The sequence below is a fragment of the Mesoplodon densirostris genome, chromosome 12 (genome assembly GCF_025265405.1).
Source record: "Mesoplodon densirostris isolate mMesDen1 chromosome 12, mMesDen1 primary haplotype, whole genome shotgun sequence".
NCBI lineage: Eukaryota > Metazoa > Chordata > Mammalia > Artiodactyla > Ziphiidae > Mesoplodon > Mesoplodon densirostris.
The window spans coordinates 69,521,601-69,547,995 of record NC_082672.1 but is presented as its reverse complement, the minus strand read 5'-3'; the positions used below and the strand labels follow the sequence as shown (position 1 = coordinate 69,547,995).

At 38.5% G+C, this 26,395-nt stretch overlaps 2 protein-coding genes across 5 annotated transcripts in view; one reads left to right on the top strand and one right to left on the bottom strand.

Annotated features, from left to right (window-relative positions):
- The window catches only part of ORC3 (origin recognition complex subunit 3), a 61,912-nt gene extending 58,623 nt beyond the window's left edge, over positions 1-3,289 (top strand). For 3 of the 4 annotated variants that reach the window (XM_060114299.1, XM_060114298.1, XM_060114297.1), the window contains exons 19-20: positions 2,216-2,295; positions 2,845-3,289. In XM_060114299.1, coding sequence (XP_059970282.1) covers positions 2,216-2,295; positions 2,845-2,950 — 186 coding nt within the window. In that variant the 3' untranslated portion in view covers positions 2,951-3,289. Of the gene's footprint in view, positions 1-2,215; positions 2,296-2,837 lie in introns of all 4 variants that reach the window. The other variant, XM_060114300.1, reaches the window with a different exon arrangement.
- Positions 3,290-5,513: 2,224 nt separating this feature from the next.
- On the bottom strand, positions 5,514-24,463 carry AKIRIN2 (akirin 2). Its single transcript, XM_060114302.1, has 5 exons — positions 23,655-24,463; positions 9,230-9,373; positions 7,276-7,425; positions 6,143-6,214; positions 5,514-5,865 (listed from the first exon to the last, which is right to left on the bottom strand). The coding sequence occupies exons 1-5, from the start codon at positions 23,887-23,889 to the stop codon at positions 5,855-5,857; spliced, it is 612 nt and encodes a 203-aa protein (XP_059970285.1). The 5' UTR covers positions 23,890-24,463; the 3' UTR covers positions 5,514-5,854.
- Positions 24,464-26,395: the final 1,932 nt, after the last annotated feature.

The window sequence follows — 26,395 nt, the reverse complement described above, 5'->3', positions numbered from 1 at the left end:
TTGGAAAGCATTACACATCACCTGGCAAGTTTCTCCAGAAAAGCAGCTAACTGCTCAACAGTCCCACACAAACCCCTGCACTCTGATCCCACACCCTCAACCGAGCCAATTCTGCATCCATGCCAGGTCAAAATAATTTTAGTATGTTTAGCAAAAGCTCAACAGTTTAGGTCAGTTCCGTTATTCCACAGAATAAAAAAGTACATTATTAACTACCATTTCTCTTATTGCATAAAAGAAAAGAAAATATTGGAATAACTACACAAGTTAACTCTGTTAAAGGCCCTATTTGACAAATGTCACCATTTAAAAATACGCATAATTGGCTGCTTCCAAGAAACATAAGCATTTTCCTGGGAGGTGGAGGTTAGAGTAGAGGATGCAGGGCACCCTTTGCTTTTCAGCTTTGAATCGTTTTGCCTCCTGCTTTTCTCTGCACGTTTCTTAATTCTCTGAAATCTAAGATGATTCAGAAACCATTCCATTATCTTTTCATTTTGTTTTTCTTACGCAGAGAGCTCAATACTTTAATAGATCTTTATTGCAGTGTGATTTTCTCACAATACTGTGTTAGTTTCTGTTGGATAGCAAAGTGAATCAGCCCTATGCATACACATGTTCCCGTATGCCCTCCCTTCTGCGTCTCCCTCCCACCCTCCCTATCCCACCCCTCTAGGTGGTCACAGAACACTGAGCTGATCTCCCTGTGCTATGCGGCTGCTTCCCACTAGCTATCTATTTTACATTTGGTAGTGTATATAAGTCCATGCCTCTCTCTCACTTCATCCCAGCTTACGCTTCCCTCTCCCTGTGTCCTCAAGTCCATTCTCTACATCTGCGACTTTCTTCCTGTTCTGCCCCTAGGTTCTTCAGAACCTTTTTTTTTTTTTTTAGATTCCATATATATGTGTTAGCATATGGTATTTGTTTTTCTCTTTGTGACTTACTTCACTCTGTATGACAGACTCTAGGTCCATCCACCTCACTACAAATAACTCAATTTTGTTTCTTTTATAGCTGAGTAATATTCCATTGTATATATGTGCCACATCTTCTTTATCCATTCATCTGTCAGTGGACACTTAGGTTGCTTCCATGTCCTGGCTATTGTAAATAGAGCTGCAGTGAACATTGTGGTCCATGACTCTTTTTGGATTATGGTTTCCTCAGGGTATATGCCCAGTAGTGGGATTGCTGGGTCCTATGGTAGTTCTATTTTTAGTTTTTTAAGGAACGTCCATACTGTTCTCCATAGTGGCTGTATCAATTTACATTCCCACCAACAGTGCAAGAGGGTTCCCTTTTCTCCACACCCTCTCCAGCATTTATTGTTTCTAGATTTTTTCATGATGGCCATTCTGACTGGTGTGAGGTGATACCTCATTGTAGCTTTGATTTGCATTTCTCTAAGTGATGTTGAGCATCTTTTCATGTGCCTCTTGGCCATCTGTATGTCTTCTTTGGTGAAATGTCTATTTAGGTCTTCCACCCATTTTTTAATTGGTTTGTTTTTTTGATATTGAGCTCCATGAGCTGTTTGTATATTTTGGAGATTAATCCTTTGTCCGTTGTTTCATTTGCAAATATTTTCTCCCATTCTGAGGGTTGTCTTTTTGTCTTGTTTATGGTTTCCTTTGCTGTGCAAAAGCTTTTAAGTTTAATTAGGTCCCATTTGTTTATTTTTGTTTTTATTCCTGTTACTCTAGGAGGTGGGTCAAAAAAGACCTTGCTGTGATTTATGTCAAAGAGTGTTTTTCTTATATTTTCCTTTAAGAGTTTTATAGTGTCCGGTCTTACATTTAGGTCTTTAATCCATTTGGAGTTTATTTTTGTGTGTGGTGTTAGGGAGTGTTCTAATTTCATTCTTTTACATGTAGCTGTCCAGTTTCCCTAGCACCATTTATTGAAGAGGCTGTCTTCAGCCTCTTGTATGTTCTTGCCTCCTTTGTCGTAAATTAGGTGACCATATGTGTGTGGGTTTATCTCTGGGCCTTTTCTATCCTGTATCACTGATCTATATTTCTGTTTTTGTGTACTTATTTATAGTGATCATCAATGTAGTTTTGAGACTCTGAAATTTGGTATAATTTTAAAAAATGTGTCAACTGCCAGCAGCAGCAGTGCTTGACCTGACTTAAATACAGAGCCATCAAGTGCAATAAAAGATGTTGGGCAGTGGCAGAGATTTTTATCTTCTTTTGTCCTCTCTCAAAAGGCCTTTGCAACAGTTGTGACAGCTGCTGAAAAAATGGATGCAAATTCTGTAACCTCAGAAGAAAGGAATGAAATTATCCAGTATCCTTTAAAATCAATTCTAGTGTCTAAGTAAGCATACAGAATAGTTTATAGTTTCTCCAGATCTACATTAAAGATTTAACCATACCATCCCAGAATAACTCGTTTCTAAATACTTATTCTGAATTTAAAATGGCCCAAATCTAAACTATTTGGTCTAAAACTTATATAAAGGTCATATTCCAAAATTCACCAATAATGGTCATTATTGAATTGTCTATTTTTCTAAGGTTATTAATATACTTTAAGAAGTTGGCAGGGAAGCAGTTTTCATACTCTGTGAAAAATAAGAACCAGGCAAGTGTTACACACTTTTCCATTCATGTCTTATTGACAGTAGAGTCTAATTACATTTAATGTTTTCAAGTGTTACACACTTTTCCAATTCGTGTCTTATTGGCAGTAGAGTCTAATTACATTTAATGTTTTCCAGTAAGGGTTTTAATTTAGTAGTATGTATTCAGTTTACTAAATAATGTTTTAACATTGAGATTTTAACCCCTTTTTTGTCAGAATTACATGGTGAATTTCCTTAGCTATAGCCTCCAGTGCTCGGTTTATTAGAGCTGTTTCTGAACTAGAACTTTTAGGATTTATAAAACCTACCAAACAGAAGACTGACCATGTGGCAAGGCTAACATGGGGAGGCTGCTAGAAAGCAAATGAGTGAAGCCAGAAAGATAGCATTCAGCTTAAGAGAAAAAGGAGACCAATCCTATTTACACACCGGTAGAGGAAGACTGCTTGGGAAGAAAAATAATGTGTGATCCCTGTGTGATGTTTAAACAGAAAAGTAGACTGTTAATCCCTATCAGGAATGTATCAAAGCACCTTTGGAGTACGTTAGAATCCAACAAGTAACATGCTAACATTGCAAGTAGAACCTCTCTCAGAGTATCACTGCAATTTTCATTCATTAAGAAATTATGAATAAATTGTTCTTGTACATAATGTATAAATGTAATAAATTCCTTTGTCTAGGAGTATCTATTAATATGCATTTAATAGTACTATTCCTGCTCCCCCAGTTTCTTGCACTGGCATTCCTCACTTTAGTAAATTATGTAATAACATGAACATTCTGGAGGTTTCTCCTAGTGACTACAGAGGTTCTAAAACTGCCTCTGCTGCCCCATTTCCTTTAGTCGTACAACTTTAAAAGCCCCAGGTTGTTTGGCTTTACGCTTAAAGGCAGTAAATATTTCTACTTCAGGAAGACCCATCATGGAGTCTTAGAGCCTCTAAGGCCTTTACAAATCACATCAACCTTTTAAGACTCAGATGAAATGACATCTGCATCTCTTCCATGACAAGAACTCATCAAGACAATGAAACAGAGACCTCAAGTTCATTATTTAATATTCTATTTCCAAGAGAATTCTGCGATGTGTCTTTAAGTATACTCACTAACATACCAAAATTACCATGCAAATACGACCAGCACTGCCCTTTACTGTAAAAGAATGACTGTTTCTTAGCACACTGAATTCTGAAGATACTTACTTACTAGAAGCAGTTTCAGGGCTCTTTGGGAACTCAAAGTGCGGCTGGTTATTTGCACTAGTCACCACCTACTGGGTCCGTCCTAAATCTTGGATTAACTAAATCCAAGAAGTTGCCCACATTTTTTATTTTCTGAAATTACCTCACACACTACTTAAAATCAGTAAGCAGCCTATGAGCTAGGACTTTTTGCTAAGGTGGACGGCAGAAACTTCGCTGCGGAGGAAATTTTGTTCTTGATCAAAGCTGAATCTAGAATTAAAACAATTACTTGTGGCTCCATTCAGATTGCCAGCACTGATTTCCTTTTAGCATATCTTGCCCTCTAAATATAAAAACCAGCTCTTTTATAAATTCATATCTACATAAAAATTCACACATGCTTATTATATAAAAGAATGTTTGCCATTTTGGGGTGAGAAGGGATAAAGCATATTTACAGTCTCTCTGCCCCCCTCCTCCACGTCTTAACTTACTGCTTGCATTCTAAAATGCTGTCCCACTGCACCAGCAGTTCTCGGCTGGGGACCGTTTTCTTCCCCCAGCCTGGACGTCTGTATCTGGAGGCACATTTTTGGTTGTCACGACTGGGGGAGGGTGCTACTGGCATCTAGTGGTTGAGGCCAGAGATGCTGCTGAACCTCCTACAACGCACAAGATACTCTCCCCAAAACAAAGAATGAATCTGGCCCAAACTGTCAACAATGCGGAGGTTGAGAATTAGTCCATTAAAACCAGGTAGAATTTTCCACCCTACTTAAGGTCACCCTGCACGATATACCAATGTTTCTCAGGCACTTAAATGGGCATTAGAATTACCTGCGGATCTTGTGAAAGCCCTACACCACTTTTTGGCCTTGTTTTAAAGAAAGAATTGGTGAAATATAATCACTAAAGTTAAAAAGGAGGGAAAAAAATTCTTTTTGCGTCTTCCACTAATTAGGTCAATTATAAATATTTATGTCCCAGCATATTTATGACTTAATTAGTAGAAACATGCTAATAGAATTTAACAAAAGAATTCACTGAAGTATTTTTCCTCACTTCATTATAGGAAAGCTGTGTTTGGAAAGCATGTATGGAAAGGGAATTAGATGTGCTGAATCATGCTTTCATATAATGTCCTTTAAAAAAGGTAAAAATTCTACAGTTGTTAAAACTGACCTATTATTTAACCTGTCATGCAGTCAGTTAGAAGAGAAACAATTTGGAATCAGAACTCAGTTTGTGAAAATAGCACTCAAATCTTAGATTACTTGGTATGTGAAAAGACTGATTTTGAAATCTTATCAATTAACTTCACTGATCCCTGGACAATGCTTACGTTTAAAACACTGGCTTTATTCAAATACTACCCATCTGTACATTAAAAACAAGCAGATTAGAAGTAAATGTTTTATTCTTCCAACTAAATTCCAGTACTACAAGGGCAGTAAAACAATGATACACTGGGGGAAAAAATGCAGCAATAAACATTTGTTAAAAAGACTGATAGAATAAATAAAAACTACCAAAAAAGGGTGGGGGGGAAATCATATCAACCCATTCTGAAACCCCAAGAAGTCCTGGAGTACAGAAACGCCTTCCTCCTTCACTATTTCACAGGAAGCACTGAAGGCTATTTGCGTAATAATGTCCTGGGATTACACTCTACATTATTAATAACTGGTTACAGCTTGGTTGTAGTGCACAATTAAAACCACACTAACTTCATCTGAATTGTCATTCTACAGTTTTATTTACACAACCAGTGAAGGGCATGTTCTTAGAATACCAGCTTTAATCCTTTCCAAACATTAATATAAGAAGCCAAATTGTAATGATACAGCAAATGAGGCCACTGGCATTAATACAGGTAGCAAAGGTCCACATCCGGGTGGTACTGACATCAAGGAAATTTCCAAAACCGGTTGCTGCCTAGGAGTGGTTGCCACTGACGAAAGCTTGAAACAACCTGTATTCACAGGGGTATTGGCATTGCTGGCATGTCGTAAGTGGGACCTCTTGCAACAGCTCAACAAGGAACAAGGCAGCCCACAAATGCAGAAAACATGATTCATGAGACATCTGAAGGGAGAGAAAAGGGAAATTAGGGCTAAGTTCAGGTCAAAATTTAAACACATGCCAAATCTTCATCCCTAATATATTTGCCCCTAAGTATTTAAGTAACCAAAAGTAAGCCTTAGTAAAGTTTTGCTGCCTATTTCCCTGCAAACTTTTTCTCCACGATTTTCTGTTAAATTCTCTTCTTGGGTATGAAGATAATTATAATAAACTATAATTATAACAGAAGTCTTCTCCGTAAAAGACTGTCTTGTTTTTGGTTTAAAGATGAAATACTTACAACTAGCAGGCTGTTCTCCATATCGTCGCATTATTTGATCATGCGTGAACTTCACAAATGCATCATATTGTTCTATAAATAAAGATAAACATCAATTACATGATTTGCAAAAATGCCCTCTTCTCTAATATATTAGAGCCACACAAACTGAAAAGTCCAATATATATAGTGAGACAATTCTAAGCTGGCACTTAATCAGACACAAAACCTCAGTAATCATAGCTTATCGAATGGAAAGAGCATGGAGCTTGGTCAGGAAACCTACATTTGTTCAAATCACACAACCTCATGTATAGGCTGGTGGGGCTTATTTCTTAACCTATTAAATTTAAAGGGCTTGAAATAAAAAGATATCTTTCTCCTCTGAAAGTTATCATAAGTGGTCCTTGAATGGCAACTTACTGCAATGAGGGGAAACATGACAATAAAAGCGTAGCAAAATATATGATACATCCATACATCCAAAATATATGATACATCCACCTGTAACCTAATCAGGTGCCACAGAAAAAGATGTTATATAACTAAGCAAATTCTCTCACCTGTGTTAGCACCTTGATTGATTTTAACTCCTTAATCAAGAAGTTTACAATATCGATATCCAGTAAAAATCCAGGGGGAAATTCTGATTAAGTTACCATACATAATATATTTACTACACTTAAATTACCAAATTATATGGGAAAAAAATATTTTTTTGGATAATTTAAAGAAGACTGCAGCAGCTTGATACTCTAAAATTAGGTACACAGTGCCAGTTAGATTACTTCAAGTGTCCAGAACTGACGGCAGATTATCATGAAAGATACAAAGTCAAAAAACCCACAACCAAATTGAGCTAAGTGAATAGCCAAAGCACAGGGTAGCCAAAGCACAGGGTTACCAAAGGAAAACTCTAGTTCTCTAATACTGCTGCTGGTCTACATGGCTAGCATACTATTTCTTAAGGTCACTAAGGAGGACCATGAGCTATAGGAAAGTTCATTTCCTTTATTGAATTGAAATTCTCTGGTTCTTAGAAAATACCCTGTACCAGTGTATAGAAAGGGTAATTTAACTGATGTGAAGTGTATGTGGGAAAGAATGCATTTCTTAGGATGAGTTTCTGGGAGACTCTCAAACTCATCTCATACCTGCAAGTTTTGTGTTCAATATTTCTTCATACTCTTCTCGAACTTTCTCTTCACGCTCTTTCAATAAACGTTCACAGATCATTCCAACCTGCCGTAGAGTGAATAAGGGCTGCTCTTTTTTTAATGGTGAGGAGGCTGCTGATGGAGTCCCTATGTACAACATGAACAAAAACCGCACCAGATTTAGAGCCATCACAGAAAGCATCATCTAACTGAGGAGATTTCACTTGGATGTTTTCAATGCTCATATATCAATAAAAGCATTTTTCTATCAGTTTTTAGCACAGCATCTCCCTAGTCTTAAAACAGGTTTAATCCTATCAGCTTATGGCTTTGGAAGAACACAGCAAGATGTATGCCATCAAATATAAGGGGGAAAAAGTGTGAAGGTGAGTGGAGACAATGTGACAAGACACAAAACTTAATATTTTGTTTTTAAATTAATGATATTAGCAAGGAGAGACTTTATAAAAAGAAATACTGAGAATATATCCCTAATATTCAACATTAAATTTCACGGTTCAGCATCCTTAAAGATTATTAATGTAGCAGCCACTTAGATAGTAGCAGTTTCTTCAGAATGCATTCCTCTTAGAAGTATTACTTAAGGCACTCTGATTTTCCAAAAACATTCCTCGTTTCTTGAAAAGAACATCTGAAATTAATCTTTGCGAACTCAGGATTATGATAGTCATCCACAGTAACACTACTGCAAGTATTCTAGAAACACACAAATACACACATTTGCTATCAACTGTTTGTCCTGTTTATCTGCCCCAATTCCTCTTTTCACTTGCTCCTTGTAACTTGCATGGCTGGGACCACTATGTCCAAAAAAAAAAAAAAAAAAAGTATGTTTGTTTGTGCTGTGTCTACCAACAAGCTGTAACAGAATACCAGAATCCTTGTATTCTGGTATACAAGAATAAACTATACCAGCTTCAGTCCACAGCTACTAAAAAGTAAGGCTCTATATATTTACTTTCAAATTCGCAGCTTTGTTAGTTGAGACCGCCAGTTCATTGACCTTCTAAGAAGTAAAGTGATGAATTATGAGCTTGGTTCCCGCTGAGGGTAGAGTCTTATCTCTACCCTCACCTCCCCTTACCAAGTTTCACCCACTTATACCTGGCCCCCCAAATTGGAAGGAATACTACATAATTCAGTTGTGAACAATTTCATGTTTCCTCATCTAATTTTATTTGACTGTTTTATAGCCTGTGAATGTTTGTTTTGTTATTCTGCCTGGTTTTCCTATCCCTGCTGGGAGGGAAGGCAAGGCAAGGCAAGCAGGCAACTACTTCACACAAAAAACTATTTTCGCTGAGAACTTTACTAAAGTAAGAACCATTTTTGATGGCTCTTCTTTAGTAAGAAGTTTAACTTTCCCTTCAAACAGCCCTGAGTTTTACACCTTAAATTTTAAAAAGTGTATTTGCAAACTATTCTCTCCAAGAGGCAGGGAAAAAAACAATATAGGATCAAAATTATCAACCTTTAGGGAATCTATCCTAAAACACAAGTATGTGAGGGTATACGTTCAGGGACATTTTTGTAAATACTGTAATAGCAGAAATTCTGAGTCTATCTATCATTATTAAATAGGTATGGGAAGTCCATAAAATGGCATCGTATTCAGCCATGGCAAGGTACATCTATACCTAATAGAGAAACATGTGGCTATATCTTTTTTTTTTTTTTTTAATGGAGGCTACAAATCATAGCATTTACGGTTAAGTCCACTTAGGAGATATTATATACAGGTAGTTTGTCTTTGAGTCATGAGAATCCAGGTAACTATTACTTTTGTACCATATTTTTAAGAGATCATGAATTATTCGTATGTTTTTTTTTAATCAAGGGGAGAAACAGGAGCTTGATGACCAAAGGCAACTTGTATTACTTTTTCCCATAATAAGTGAAAGGAAATGTTACTTAGTAAGTCTGTTATTACCTGGTGAAGCTGGTCCGCTGAGGAGAAATGCCTGTGGCTGTGCATCAGAAGTACAACATGGATCTGTCTGTTGGAAACTAGTTTCTAAATGTCTTCTCTTCTGCATGCGCTTATACTCTTGTTTTATGTTGTACAGAATTTGTTCTAAAAGAAAAAAGTCAAAATTTGGCAAGATATAAACTTTCAAGTTAAAAAATAGGTTGGGTTCTACCAAAAATATTCTCTTCAAATAATATCTAGAAAACTTATGTTCTGGGAGGAATTAGTTTCAGCATAATGGGGCCACTCATTCAGAAATAGCACATACACACCACCTGGAATCCAGCTATTCTACAATACCATTCTTTCTCAGCACTGACTAGTAAAAAATAAGTTTTTCATTCAACGTAAAGAAAAGGGAGTCTGTGAACTGAAACACATATTTAACTCAGATTCTGAAGAGTACCAAACTCAAAGGTCATTTATTCACCACACACAGAACTATTAAACTAACAGGCTTTTTCTAAGACCATACACGATTAGAAGCAGGGAGGACTATGTCAAGACAGGCACACACCAGTGAGAAGTGACAGCAGCAGGTCAGCAGACTGACACAGTAGATGTGAACTGAACCATCATCACACATTCAATGGCCATGGCCATTAATAGTAAGCTCAACAGAAGTGACGAATAGTACAGCATTAGCAGCACAGTACTGTTCTGAATCTTTGGGGTCAAAACCCATGTAAAGTGATTGGTACCTAACAGATCCTCAGTTAAGAACCACTACACCACAGTGCCATTATCTTCAACCAAACCAGGAGTAAAAAAGTATAAGGAACATATCCTTTAGGCCAGTATGATACATTTTAGAAGATTTCTAATTCAAAATAGTTACCATTTAGCCTCTCCAGAAAATCCCTCCCTGAGGTTTCCACTCCCCTCCAAACAGACTTTCTCACCACCACCATAGTTCCTAAATGAATAGTTATCCACGTGAAAACTACATCCCAAGAAGTTTATAAATCCCAATCCAAAACAGAAATAACAGGCAATAAAATGTTTCATAAATATAATGGAATATAATTTTAACAATTCTACAATGATGCAATTTCAAAATGAACTAAAACTCAATTGAAGGCTAAAGATTTATGTGAGATGAAAACAATCCTTTTTTAAAAATTTAATACTAGAGGTTTTTGGTTTTTTGTTTTTTTTTTTAGGTATATACTTCTCACCTCTCTTTTCACTTCATTTTCCAGTAAGAACTTTTAGGGCTTTTGAGAGATAGACTGAGGGAACATCAATCAGTACCGTAAGCATTTAGATTCTGCCAGTTTCATTACTGTATTGATAATTAGAAATCAATTAAAAAATAAAAACAAGCTGCAAAAGATATATCCAGTGAAGATTCCATTTATGTAAATGTTGTGTGTAAACAAATCCGTTTTACATATACACGAATGCGAACTCACATTGGAATAACTAACCTCAGGATGGTTGTGTGAATGTCTGTATTTAATATTTTTCAGAATGTTAACATTTGTTTATATTAAACATGGTCATGTTCACTCCTTTTCCATTTATGTGAAATTGTTTATAATTTAAAAACAAAGTTACCAGTGTGAAATAAAATGGCTGTCTAGTTAAGCACCTTGATAGAAAACAGCCTTCCTAAGGTTCACAGAGGTGACCAATAAAACTAGTGCAACATCCTATACCAACCAGGTCAGGCGCACATATCCTCATTTTTCTTAAATAACAACTCTTTCAGTAGTGATATTCTAAAAGGTTTCTAAAGTAATGATCTTTTCGATCTCATAGCAAGCTTCACTCATTTATCATTTTATGTTCAAAGCTACCATCATCCTGATCAAAAGTGTCATTCAAAGCATCCTAAAGTTTATTCACAACCAAACACTTCAAATATATTAGCACAAAGTAACTTAACCTTAATCTCTTTTGTGTGACTTATTCTTTGATCACCACACAGCTGTCCTCAGATTATTCTTCCTTTTGCTTCACAAAATCAACCAAAGTACAACTAAGATGTACCAAAAGAATAGTTGTAACAGACTGAATTTGTTCATCTGAAAGTCTCAAACAAGACCTAGCCTAGGATTAACATAATATAGCTTTATAAAATCGCCATACCATCTAATATTTAAGAGACATCATTACAAGCAAAGGAACTGTAAGGCATACCTTACAAATGAATTCACCAATTTAAATGTAGTTCGATGAGTTCTGACAAGTGCATACATAGTCCTGGAACCACCACAACCACAATAATGAACTTTATCACCCCTCAAAAGTTCTCTCATATTCCTATTCACCACCTTTACCAACACCACTGCTACTTATCTGCTGTCATTATAGTTCTGTCTTTTCTAAAAGAGTGTAGATTTTTGCCTTCTTTCACTCAGCAAAATGCTTGAGATTCATACATGATGTTGCATCAACCAGTAATTCCTTTTTATTAATTAGTATTCCATTGTGTATACATCACAATTTATCCGTTCTCCTTTTAGCAGACATTTGGATTGTTTCCAGTTGGGGGCTATTATGAATATTCAAGTACAAGTCTATAGGTGGACAAATTTTCATTTCTCTTGAGTAAATACCTAGGAGTGGAACTGGATGGCCTGATTATATGGTAAGTGCATAGCTTTACCTTGTAGGCGACTGCCCAACCATTTTCCAGAGTAACTGTACATTTTGCATTCCCACCAGCAATGTATGAGTTCCAGCTTCTCCACATCTTTGCCAACACTTGATATTGTCAGTTAGAGCTGAAGAATTTCAAATACTACTGCACTGCTTTTTATATCTATTATGATACAACTATGTCATCTAAGCCTCACTGTGCCCTCAGATGCTCTAATACTGGTAACGTGATCAACAACGTTATGAAGTGAATGGTCCAATTTAACTTGACCAAAACCCTCAGTGCTCAAAGTAGCAAAAAGCTAATAACTACAAGCTTCAAGTTCACATTATCTTGGTTCAGAGGTATATGCAGTTTTAAAGCTAATAACCAAGAACTCTCCCCAGATTCAGTATTCCACAATTCACATTTTAAGCTCAACCTACATATCTGGCCAACTTTAGTTGCTTCCATGCCAGCTGGATAAAGGCCTTCCATACATCAATAAAGTACCTTTGTCTACTTAGTCTTAAACTACTTAAATCTAGCCATCTCTTATCAAACTAGAATGTGACATTTTATTCCAAGTACACGTAACTTCTGACATTGTGTTGCCAAAAAAAAATTTACCGGTCCATTAAAGAGAGTCAAATAAAGCTTCACTAACATTATCAGTTTTAATCATGCAGACTTCATATTTGGCTTATGAAGCAAAGATTAAATTTGCAGCAAATCACTTAGAGCAAAATATGGAGTTATTTTCATGACAATCTACACTACAAATGGCTGTAGTATATCCCTTTTCAAAATCCTTAAAACTACATCACCCTTGTACTACACGGTCAATCCCTGAACAACATGGGGATTTGGGGTGCAGACTCTTCTGCAGTTGAAAATCCACATTAACTTGCAGTTGGCCCCTATATCCAAGAGTACGGTTCCTCCACGTCGGCGGGGTTCCACATCCTTGGATTTAACCACCTTTGGATGGTGTAGTACTATAGTATTTACTATTGACCTGTCAGTTCAAGCCCACACTGTTCAAAGGTTAACTGTAAAATACTTGTAAGAGTTTCTTGCACTGTACTAGGTTAAGTGAAAGTCAGAATTAGCAAACTTATGACTAATGGCATTTGCATTCTCAAATCCAGTAAATACCATTGAGAATGCTAATAAAAGTCTCCTCTGTAATAGGCAGGTTGTCCGTGGGCCAGCACTTAGTCCTTTGGAGTATTAAAATATATATATAAACAAAAAAACCTAGGTAAGCGTGAAAAGAAAAGAAAGGCCTGGCCTGAGGCAATAAAGCCTGTTTACTCATCTTTGTTGCCAATGATTACTTGAGAAACCCTGGTCACAATGAACAAGGTCAACAATATAAACAGGAGAAAGTTGATGGGATAAAAAAAATAACTGAGTTGATAATAGTAAGAGAAACAGCATCAAGATGGGACTGACAGCAAAGGGAAAATGGAATTAAAAGCAACCAGAAATGTGTTTAAAGGAGAACCACAAAATGGGGGGTGGCGGCGAGGGGTTGTCAAGTATCTCTCTAGAGTAGAATCCATAACCATAAGATGTCTAAAACTTGGTGATATGTGAAACTAAACTTTTGCTCCAGATTTGTATGGACTTCCTGTTTTCCTACTGACATAATTACTACATCAAACAGTAAGGCTTCGTTAACAGTTTTAAGTTCAGGTGTGTAAAACTCCTTTATTATCACCTAATATGCTAATTTCTCTATGGAGTACCTTTGAAAACAAACAAGGTAAAAGTTCATCCAAACAGATTTAACTCAAACAATGGGATTAAAAATGAAATGAATCTTGAAAGCCTGTCAGTGCTAGGGAGGAACACAAATAAAATGAAAAATCTGTACACAATTAAGTACAGAAAACCTGCAGTAGCCATTAAGACCTAAAACAGAAACTGTTCCAAATAAAATAACAGACCAAATCTAGAGCTCAGAACTACACAGACATTGCCAGGTCTACTTTATAAATTAAAACACACAGAATTCAGAGTTGCTATGGAGACCCATCTTTGTAGTTCAGCTATTCTCCCAGATCATCTGATCAGAAACTTAACACAGTTCTTATGGACTCCTTGAGGGAACCTTAAGGACAATGTTCTTATCCAGCCAAGAGCTATCTAACTAAAAAGAATGAGCTGATGCCATTTTAAATTTACTTCAAAATTATTGCTATGTCAAAGGAACCTGGAACCAAATTTTTAACACAAGATTGTTAAGTTGTATCTACAGTACTTTAAAAGCAACTGGCTGAGATTCTAAATTTACATTACATAATATTTTACTGTATAAGAGGCATTCATTTATCTCCTACAAAAGGAGAAATAACTAAAATTACTACAGGTCAAATTCTGTTACTTCACTGGAACTATAGTAGCCAATGATTACTTACTTGAAATAAATGGCTCAATTTATTAAAATCCTTCTGGTCTAAGTATAAATTACAAATTAACTGCGCAATGGGAGTCACTGATGCAAGGAGTCCAACAATGCTCAACCAGCAGGTAGCTCCTCCCTGATATCCAAGAAGTTTCATACCTCTCTTTTATATTACACTAGATTCTAAAGGGATATACGTTAACCATGCTGCTTTTGTTGTTTACTTCTTTACTATCTGCAAATGTCTTCTCAAATAGCTTACAAGCTAGGAAAATACCAAGTAATAAGAACAACAACAACAAAAAGAAGTAAATGGTGAAGAGAAAAGGGAAACTGAACCATCCCAAATCCAAAACCCAAAACCCAAATATGCAAGCTACAGAAAACACTCAGTGCTCAAGTTTCAGCTTCTATTCCAATTAACCATGGGCCATCAAAACAAGGTACGGTTTGGAAGGACAGAGAGCAGACTCCTTGAGGAGGGCTGTAGGGCAGCACAATCAAGCTAAAGAACAAAACACTAACATTAGGACACCCAAAACACACATATGCACATAAATATCGAGATACAGCACACCTGGAAACCAGTGGCTGCAAACTGATGATTTAGGAGCTAAATGGAACCCAAAGACATGTCTGGCCTGAATACTTTCTTTTTAAAACAATGTGGCCAACATTTAAAAGTTGGGTGATTTTACATTAAAAGTCAGATTTTTGGCTACTGCTGTTGGGGGGGAGTGGTGAGGAGGTATTGGACTATGTGGCAAAATTCAGCTGAAGAGCAGCTGCAACCTTTTGGGCTTAAGTTCTCAAGTGCTTCTAAATGCACACGCAAACCACCTGGGGATTTTGTTAAAATGAAGACTATGAGGGACGGAGCCTGAGTTAGGCATTTCTATTGAGTTTCCAGGTGATGCTGCAGGCCAGGAGCAAGACTGGAATTCACAAGTCCTCACCTCGTTCACTCATTTTTATTACTTGCCTGAACTATGGGCATTTAAATTTCTATCCCCTGCTTAAAATAATAACTCCTCTACTGTGGCAATTAAAGAGAAAAGTGGTTGGTTTATGTATTATTGGACATGCCAAGAAATGGAGGGGAAGAGAAGGAAAGCAGTAACAGCAGAGTTTACTACAAGTACCAAAATATTAAGGATGATCTAATTCATTTTGCCACTCTCACCTGGATGGCCTTTGTCGTTCTGAGACCGACATACCACACCCCCCAAGCAAGAAAATATTCTGTAAATCAATTTAAATTTGGACCTATTTAAAGAGATTCATTACATGACAGTAACATACATATATTGATTCATTTATATGAATTTTATATTCATTATGTGATTGAAAGTAGACAAATGCATTTGCTATTCGATTCTGTCTGCTTTAAAAAGAGCAAGTAAGACTACCTCTCACGTCAGAAGACACTGATTGGAAACCTACAGACATCTTTTGTTTATCCCATGTATTTTGTAACTTAGTTGTGAATACTTAAAAGTCAATAGATTTTGAGAAAATTCTGACTTCTGGGCGAAGAAAGCCTTCTGGGAAGGTATGACAATAAAAAGTCTAAACTTCCCATGGCTGGACCTGAGAGGAACGGTCTGAACTAAAGATATAAATTAGAAAGTCACCTGTAAGAAGTCAGGAGCATGCATGTGGTCACTTAGGGAGCTATTAAGCTAGACAGGAATGGAGCTGAACCTAGAACTAAAGAACTCCTAAGTTTATGGCCAGATGAAGACAAAAAACAGCTGGAGAAGTGGAAGAAAACAGTGCTATCGCAGAATGTTAATATACAAAAGGTATTTCAAAAAGAAGGGAGTGTCAGCAGTGTGAATGCTGTAGTAAGAAAGGTCAAACAAGATGAGGATTGACTGTGTGCCATGGAAGTCATCAGTGGCTTGACGAGAGCTGTCTGAGATAACATATACTAGGAGTAAGTTGAGAGCAGCCAAAGAAATGGAAGCAAGTAGACTACCTGAAAGCTCTTTGAATTTGGTTTTGAAGTGGAGAATTCTGGATGACTGCCGGAGGAAAATGAGGATGCTTCATTTACTTTATAATGGGAAGCCTGACCATATTTAAAGCCAAAAGCAAAGATCTGGTTGAGAGATAAAAATCAGATAAGGTTCCTTTGGAGAGAAGTGGGATCCTTCCCTCACTATCTCATTTAATCTTCCTCAGTGATACAAAAAAAAAAAAAAAAAAAAGGCACAACCATTGGTAGTGTTGGTACTGGGAAAAATGAAGAAGCTACAATTTGATGCCCTCTATTTTTTCTGTGAAGTAAAAGGCATGGTTATTCACTGAAAAATGGCAGGAGTGCTGGACAATGTAAAAAGTCCCGTTTGAAGTTGCCCTACTGTAACTATCTCCAGCACTCAGGGACAGGAAATGCTCTTAATTCTCACAGCATCCCTAGGAGGCAGATACTACTATAATCATGTGTGTAATTTTACAGATAAGGAAAAGGAGGCTTTGCTTCAATGTCTTCTGAAAGGTCATACAGCTGGAAGAAAGTAAACCCAAGCCTGATCTCAGGGCCTCACCTCTTAACACCTACTACCCCCTCCAGTATTAGTACACCTAGCCGATATTCCGCTGAGTACCTAAAGTTAAAATGTATCACAAAGAGGAGAGCGAATTCTTAAAAAGCAGGATGTCAGTCAGAATAGAGGGATCCACTGCCACGTATTAATACTTCATACACTGAAACGTCAAACTCTATGACTGTTAAGAAGGTAGTGACCAAAACGGAGCATAATTCTCATTTACCTAGAGCCCTGCAATTGCAATCACTGGCTGTAACAAAATAATTACAAGAAATTTTCATGTTGCATCCGGGTATTTATAAAAAGGATGCTTCAGGTGTCTCTAAACTGCCCCTGCTGAGGACAGGCATCTATAACTAACCAGAATGTTTTATTGGTGTTTCCAAACTTAGGAATTACTCTAAATTGGCAGGTCGGCATTACCACACGTACAGGACTGATTACAAGACCAGCTTCTGATAATGTACTATTTCATCTTGGGCCATGGATCCGGTTCCCCTGTTCTGTCACAACCACTTAAAACCTCCTACACTTTTAACCAATTATACTGCTTAGACAAGTTTTTCTTCCGGAGAATTATATATCAGCACTAGGAACAAGGCAATCTTCTGTAACAAAAGGCAAAGTTCAAGGAAAGTAATGTTTGAAAAGTTGGCTTTCTGCAATCTTTCAAATTCTACTCCACATTCTATTCTTTAATTGCTACATCAGTTCAATGATACTATTTTTTTTTAAAGAAACGAAAGAAAATCAACTCTTCCAGGTCCCTCCCTCCAAACTTCCTCGCTTTAGTTTGATCTTTAGATGGAGTTTTCTAAAAATTAACATTGACGGAAATGAAAATAAATGCTAATAAACCAGTCAGAAGGCACACCACAGACTAAAACACTTTCAGAAACAGCCAGTAACATAAGCTTCATAGTAAAAGTGTGACTTAATTAAGTAAACCAATTTCAATGCTTAGGCTGCCAAAGGTGAAAATAATGCTCATGTGGACAACTGTCCACAAAGAAGTAAAATAGGTAGTTTATGGTATTTTTATTCAAGTTTCGCTGGCTTTAAAAAGTATCAGCAGTGGCAGCTCTGTCAGTCCCTGGACAGACTTTGTCTTTTCTCTGCCTAACCAGCATAGAACCTGGAACTCAGATGAGGTTCTCAAAAGCTTGAACAAGTGACTTCTAGAGGAAGTATTTAGATTTTTTAATAATGCTGAGAAAATCCAGATACATGAATAGATACAGAAATTAAGTCAAACTCAAAGGCTGTATTACTGAAAAAAAAAAATCACAGTAATAAAAGATCACATTTCAATAAAATCAAACTGTTGCAAAGCATTTGTATTTCAGGATGATCTGCCTATGACATTGGTGACAGGTAAGAATTAATGACAGGATTGTAAAGGGAGGAAGAAAGCTATACTCCAGGACAACTACAGGCATATTCTGAGCTGTGTTTCTAGTGCTGGAAGGATAAAAACCACTACCGCTACCACTACCCAAAAAAACCTATCATCACAAGAAAGATTACACAATCTGGCATAATACAAAATTATGATCAAAAGGCCGAAAATAAATATCAAAGCTGACAACTTGACATACACTAGATTTTTAATTTACCTGCAAGCATTCTCTCCCTGCTCAATTATAACTGCGGTATCTTCTCATCATGCAAAAAAACCTTTGTTTTAACTTAAATCATTCAATCCCTTTAGAAATGAAAGCTCAGAACTTCATGTTACAAAATATTTTCTCCTAAAAATCACGTAAAATCTTTAAAAATGTAATTCTTCGAACCAGCAAATCTCTGAAAATGGTAAAATCCTTGTAAATGGGCTATGTCAAATACTGAAACGCACAAAACCACGTTTATCATCACTGTCCAGAAAGATGAGGGAATACTGAGTAGACTTCAAGCACCTCAAAAAAGTATTGTTCAAAGTCTTAAACTAAATAAGTGTTGTATTTCTTGTTACTACTCATTTGTTTGAGTCACAATTAAAAATATGTATGTTGTCACATATTGTGGCTTTATTGTCACAAAACAGTCTAAAAAGAAAAAGTGGTACAGAAGGAGGAGCAGAAATGAAACCATTTTTTTCTTAAACTTCTGAGTCTCTAAGAACCTTGGGAAATGCCAAGGCTTGATTAATTCAACAAATACATTCAACACATATTTTAAAACTTTATTTGTGGTAAGACATTAACTTAAGAGGGAAAAGATGGCAGATAAGAATACCTCTGGGGTTATTTTCAAACTCTACAAGTCCCATCTATCCCCTCAAAATCCAGGGGACATTCCTTTTAACTAACAGTCTTTGCTACAAGACTGCCACTGATGCATCACATTTCTCAGGTGTTTAGAAAGTTGTAAAACATTGGTAAGCTGAGTTCTAGAATCCTTATGCTCAGCAGTAAAATTGAAGATGAATCTCTTAAACTAGATTCATTTGTGAAGACCTCTTTACCATCTGCAGATGGTTCATATAGGCTTGAACACGTATTCCACCCTTGTAGGTAGTCTTCTCCAAGGCAAGAAAGTCACTGTGGTTTCACACATGCATAGAGAACATTCTGTGAGCCAACAGTACTAGCACACTGTTAATGCAAAGACTGCAAAGGACCATAAGTTGCTGGTTAATTCACTGATGAGTACTTGAAAAGGCCCAACCTCAGTACCATTCATTATCTTGTTTCATGAACCAACTATCCAAGAGGTCCCAACTTAACCTATGCTATCATTATTGCATTCTTCTTTAAATGGAAAGAGAATCAAAGGTTTCTTTTCAAAGAGGCAAAATAACACAAAACTGGGCACTTCCAATGAGTCTCTTATTCTCAACCTTTCAAAACAAAAGCATTTCTATCACTGTCTTCCTGGGTCTACCTAAACACATAGGAAAGACCTACCTGAATAATACCCAATATGTTCTCTTTCCTATAAAGCCCTTCGAGAAAACTGAATAAATTTATTATTCTCCTTTACATCTTAGTGTATGTCTCTGTGGCAACCATGGTGGCTAGGAGCATTTTCACCTAAAGAAGAGCTAACAACCCTGTCCTCTGATCTAGCCATGTTTACCCGATGTGCTTCTGTGCTCAAGATAGGCTTTCATTTTCCTACTTTCAAAACAAAATAGCTCAATAATGAATACAACTGCATGCTGCTTTTAATGGCTATAAACGTACATGATTATTAAATGCATAATTCATACTACTATTAAATAAATGCAGCTACATACACAGTCCTAAATAAAATATCAGGTTTAAAATCCAAAGTACAAAGACCATTAAAAACAGTTTATTTGCCAAATCCACTGAGAAACTAGAAGCAACTTAACAGCTGTCTAAATAACCACAAAATATTAAAAACACTTCTGGCTCAATATAAATGACATCTGAAATGAAATGTTGCCTCCTCCAACAGACATCTCATTTGTTTGTGTAGAACCATTTATACTTCATTTAAGCCAGCTGGTGTCTCCATTTGCAGGCATGTATCAATGTCTACAAAACAATCTAAGTTCCTGTAAACCCTTCCCCATTCACAAGCTGCAATTTCCATTCTTGATGGCAAGTTTCCAGCATATACAATGAGTTTTTACAAAGGAATTTAACTCTTCATCCAACTCAATTCCTAAAAGGCAGACTAGAGCAATGGTAACAAGTCAAACAATGTATATAAAGGTGCCTAGCAAACTCACAAATAGGTTGAGTCCACAGAGGGATCACTTCACTCAACCACTCATTCATTCACTACACAATTATGAATAACAATATCTTGGATTTGACTGACAAGTATAATATTTTGGTTTTATTAAAATAATTTTGTTCTTGGGAATGTCACGATAATATTTTGGCTAAATGATAATATTCTGAGATGTTTCAAAAACCAGTCGACAAGGATAGAACACTCTGAATCTGTTTTCAAGTAACTTGCCAGGATGAGTACTAATGAAGCTAGGAGAGGCATTCATTTTCCCAACCACAGCCAATGGTTCCCCTCCCACACACCTTCAGTTATCATTCACGTTTCCTTTTCCACATCCAGGGGTTATTACAGACCTCACTGCTGACACCCTTAACCAGGGTTGGGCAAACTTTTTCTGAAAAGGACCAGACAGTAAATATCTGAGCTTTGGGAAAATACAGTCTCTGTCACAATTACTCGACCCCGCTATTGTAGCCTTCAAGGGACATGGACAATACTTAAAAAAAAAAAAAAAAAAAAAAAAAAAGAATGAGCATGGCCGTGTTCCAATAAAATTTATTTGCCAGCTCTTTCACTTTTCCTGGTATTAAGTTGCACTAGTTTGAAAAATACTGATTTAAATAATAGTCATCAAGTCAAACTTTGGAATAACCTTCCTGGGATGACTAAAACAAAAACAAAAAACAAAGCTAGGGTTTAAAACAGATGTCCTAGTTCCTGAAACTGCTAGTAAAGCCTCAACATGACTTCAGCTACATATCAGAAAACACTATATACATATCCAGAGAACAATGATAAAATCATGATAAATTGTGCACATGCTCTGAAAAAAATTCACTTCAGTAGTCTAGTTGTATATTGTTTAAATTATATTTGAACTCACAGAAGTGAAAACAAAGAGCTTCCATAGAGCCCCAATCTCAATTTGGTAAGTTGCTTTCTGTTCCCAAGCCCAGCCACTTATTCCTGCTAAGGACTTATGGGTATTCGCTCTTGTAAAGTTTAGGAATCACCACTTTTAATATAGGAATCTAAAATTTAGGTATTTGGGGAAATTATTTCCAAGTTAGATGACATGAAAACTGGGAAGCTCTCTGATACCTGCACAACACTGCAGCTCCCATTATTACATGATTACAAAAACCATTAAAGGAGCATGCCCAAAACTGGCCATGTAAACACAAGGCTAAATTAAATTACATGTAAAGTGTCATTCAAAATCATAGTTAAAAACAAATTTTAGCAATTCAAAACTTACGCAATTTTAACTGCTTTTCTCTAGTTGAAATAGCTAAAAAAAACTTTTCACAGACTAAATAAATATCAGGGTGTGGTTTTAGAGTTCAGGATATGATCAAACTTCGAGTAGATGTCAAAAACACCTTGAAAAACAAAACACAGCAATATTTTGGAAAATGTGAATTTGAATCAGCAGGCTTAAGCGATTCCAATAATTCCAGTCATTTTACTACTACAGTCCACTTAACTGAAATGTAACATAATGTGCAGCCAACTGCATTAGCCAATGCTTCAAATATATCAATGAAATGACAGATTTGCAAAGGATCACAATTCTTTCTGAATTAATTCCCTTTAAAGTGAGAACAAATATAGCCCCTAGCTGACTTACCTTATATGCTCAAGACTATTTTAGCATTTAGATATACTTCAACTCCCAAACCTAACAATGTATTAATTCACACCCCCCCACACCATGAAATTTACTGCTGGTTAGCTAGAGCTATTTTTAAGTGGCCTTATGAGGTACAGACTCCACAGTATCATTTCAATTTTCAATGACAGCATTTCACTAAAAAGACAAACTCTAAAAATAATGTTAACCACCAGAAGCTCATTCTTGACATTGTTTCAATAGCAAAAAATGGTACCCTAGGCATTGAGGTCCTCCCTATATATTTGGGGAAGGATATTTTAAAAATCTGACCTGAAAAAAAAACAAAACAAAACTAAGTCAATTCCAAATGGAAGTTACCAAATGCAGGTAAATACTGCCCACAAAATTTTTTTAAGCTAACAGTAAGAAACATGTAAATCAAATTATGAAAAGGCTTTGTCTACAGATCATGTTATTACCAAAGGCTCACACACAGGAAACCTTTGCTTGCTACACACACAAAGGAAACATTTACACTACCAGTCCACAAAAACCTATCTTAAGACTGTGCCAGGAGCACACAAGGATTTTCAAAGTACAGAAAAGAGGACACACACATGCAGTACAAAGCAGCCAAAAGGTAGTTCCCCACAGTCACTTTCAGGAAATGTCTCAAAATGAAAAGCAAAAATAGTCTGAAGTCCCTTGGAATCTTGGTTTGATTTATTATTCCCAAGGCCTGGGCTTTTTCTCCCAACAGACTTTATCGGGCATAAGTAAAGCACTTCCAACTAAAAGCAACTACTCAGCCCCGATTTTCAATACAATTTGCTTTTCATTAAAAGTTCGAGTTTCTCAAGGTCTAGACGTATAGTGCGATCAGATTACGGCACTCGGGAAGAGCAGTTTCTTTGTTGTTGACCCTGCTAGGGAAACAGGTCTTGACTCAGCCCAAGTGGCGTTCTTGTGGGTGATTAATGACAGGCCTAGATCTCGCCCCAGTGACATCCCTCCCCACCCCCTCCGTACTAAAATCAGCCATGTCTGAAAGGGAGGAGGGGCTGCCGCTTCGCCTCCAACCACCCAGTCCCAGACTTGATAGGTGCAACCAATCGATGCCGGGGAGACAGCCACCGAGAGTCGGGTGAAACGCGTGACCCTTCGCTTGCCTAGATTTCCGTGTAGCACCCTCTCTGATCATTTCCGCTTGGGCTCTCCAGACTACGGAAACGCTCAATTCTGGTCCCCCGGCGCAAAGAAAAGGACCTTCCTCTTCCCCACAATACCCGGCGAGGCACGGCCCCTACCCCCCCACACCTCCCGAACCCCCCCCCCAGGCCATTCCCATTGTGTCTCCGAGGCTAGAGGAGCTCGTGAAAAGAACTGTGGTCGCCCGAGGGCTCCGCTAAGCACGGGGGCGGTCCGGCAGCCCAGTCCCGCGGCCGCGGCCCGGGCCCCCCCGTCCTCTCGCCCCCTCCCCCCACGGCGGCTGCGGGGCCGAGTCCCACCTGTGGTGAGGCGGGAGGAGACGTCGCCGAAGGGAGATGGCTCCATTCGGAGATACTTCTGCGGCGAGGCGGCGGCGGCCGAGAAGGAGGCGGCGGTGGCCGCGGCGGCCGACGACGGGGAGGCGGCGGCCGAGGTGGGCGCCGACAATGGCGCACATCGCCTCCGCTTCGGGGACGCCGGGCTCAGCAGCGGGTCGAAATCCAGAGTCCGTTTCAGAGTGGCTCCGCACGCCATGGCCGGGGTGCCGGGCTCGTGTGGGGTCGGGGAGGGGAGGACGAGGGAAGGGGGGCAGAGCGGGGCCCCGAAAAGAGCCTAACCGACCGGCTCAAGAGCGGAAAGGCGGGTGGCGGAGCGCCGGCAAGGGGAGCAGAGCCGCCGCCGCCGCTGCTGCCTCCGCGGCAGGGACAGTGGCCCGGGCCGGCCGGGGCGAGGGCGGGAGGGGCGGTGGCGGCGGCTCACGCCAGCCGCGTCAGGGGGGCCTCTTCCGCCTCCTCAGGCGCGGCTCCCCCGGGAGAGGCTCCGGCCGCCCCCGCCGTCCGTTCGGGCTTTGAGCCGCGCGTGAGGCGCTCCTGCGCGGAGACCGGCTCCTTCAGAAGTCGAAACCAGCCCCGTGAGGTGTGAGGCTGCAACGCGGCTCCTAACACTCCCGAGCAGCGTCAGAAGCTAGAGAGCGTCGGTCGATGCGGCGGGATTGAGAGGTGGCGGTGGCGGCGGCGGCAGGAGAGCCACCGAACACGTCCAGCCTCTTCCCCCTCCACTGTACGACTCTTCCACCCGCCGCCGGCCCCAATATGGCGTCAATAACAACGCCGCCGATTCAAATCCTGCGGCCTCAGGGCGCTTGCGCTTGGGCGGCTGGCCACCCCCTTGGTGCGTTCTTGGGAGTTGTAGTTTTTTACTGTCGGGAGGAATCGGCGTGAAAAGTCGTTAGGGAGGAGTCACGGGAACTACGACTCCCGTCTTTCAAGGCGCGCGATTCCGAGTTCCGAATTGGAATTTAAATCCCCCTACACAGCTTGAGTGTAAAAGGAACAGAGCGAAAGAGAAAAAAGAAAACGCTCAGAGAGGGGGGGAGAAAAGAAAGTCAACCAGTGCGGAAAGCAGGCTCAAAAAACAAAACAAAACAAAACAAAACCTTTAAAATTCAGGACATAGTTGTCCTGGTACCGCTCCCACAGTGATTTAACAACCGGGAAATAGAAAACTAAGCCAGCCTAGAAGTTCAAGACTGACTAATTTCGGTAATAAGAGTGCCAAAAACAAAACCTGTCACAACGACGGGCTAGGAAATGGTAAGATTTTGGAGCCTATTTAGGACTGCAAGAGAGAACAACAGTAATAGTATCAGGTTACAGGAACCTTGATTCAACTCCATGCTTTGCCCTTCCCAGGTAGCTGCTTGCATTCGCCTACTAAATTCTGCAAAGCCAGGTTTACCCTGTAAATGAATAGGATTTGAACGACGTACAGAACCAAATAGTTTTGCTTTGGATAAAAAGTTGGTGATATCAGAAATTGCACTATCTCTGTTGAGTACTGGTGTATATCTTGTGAACGGTAAAAATTAAATCCAAAGACACGATGAAACGTCTGGAGAGTAGATATTGGACCCATTTTGTAAGCAGAGAAAAAAAGTTTTTTTCTAAAAGTTATACTTCTAATCAGGTACCTAAAATAAAAATCAAATACAGGATTAATGAAGTTATTTATGTGAAAAACTGTCATTGGTCCTTTGCCTATGGAAACTATCACCAGTCCAATACAAAACTAGTTATCTATGTGAATGCCATATTATCAAATGATCATGAGTATCAAATACTGGCTTTCAATGCTTATTTATTCGTGTCATTTATTCAGTAACTAACAGATGTACTATTTTGTCTATATTCTTTACACCATTTTTGGACAGTAGTTTAATATATATATATATATATATTTTTATTTTATTTTTTTTTATTTTTTATTTTTTTGCGGTACGTGGGCCTCACACTGTTGTGGCCTCTCCCGCTGCGGAGCACAGGCTCCGGACGCGCAGGCTCAGCGGCCATGGCTCACAGGCTCAGCCGCTACGCGGCATGTGGGATCTTCCCGGACTGGGGCACGAACCCGCGTCCCCTGCATCTGCAGGCGGACGCTCAACCACTGCACCACCAGGGAAGCCCTAATGTATTCTTGTTTTATAGAACTGTTCAACTCTTCAAAGATCAGCAGTGCTGATCACACTGCCTGCGTCAACAACTAAGTTGTGCTAATTTTAACATATTATACTGTTCGGAAAGTATCTTTGGAAAAAGATCAGCATTTAATGAAACAGCAGCTGAACTATGACACCTAATAAGTAAATTTTTACTAAATTCTGAACATTCCATGAAATCTATGATATGGTGAAAATAACAGACTATACATATTTTATGTAAATGAGTAGGAAAAGCTATGTTGACCAATGGAAAACAAGCAACAAAGCATTTATGTTCCTGGTAAATATTTTCTGAAATTAAGATTTAACCTTAAATTATAGAGCTTACTTTGGAAAAGGAATGTTATGAGTCTAATTGTGTCTCCTCAAAATTTATATGTTGAAGTGCTAATCTCAGGTATCTCAGAATGTGACCATATTTGGAAATAGGATCATTTCAGATATAATTAGTTAAGATGAGGTCATACTGGAATAGGGTGGGCCCCTAATCCAATATGACTGGTGTCCTTACAAAAAGGGGATATTTGGACACAGATGGGTAGA

Bases quoted from the DNA above. Each gene is read 5' to 3' on its own strand.
- AKIRIN2 (XM_060114302.1), bottom strand. From the start codon at position 23,889: ATGGCGTGCGGAGCCACTCTGAAACGGACTCTGGATTTCGACCCGCTG. The intron at 7,426-9,229 runs GTAATAACAGAC...TGTTGTACATAG, and splicing joins CAGCGGACCAGCTTCACCAG to GGACTCCATCAGCAGCCTCC. The intron at 6,215-7,275 runs GTATGAGATGAG...CTTTATTTATAG, and splicing joins ATTGAACACAAAACTTGCAG to AACAATATGATGCATTTGTG.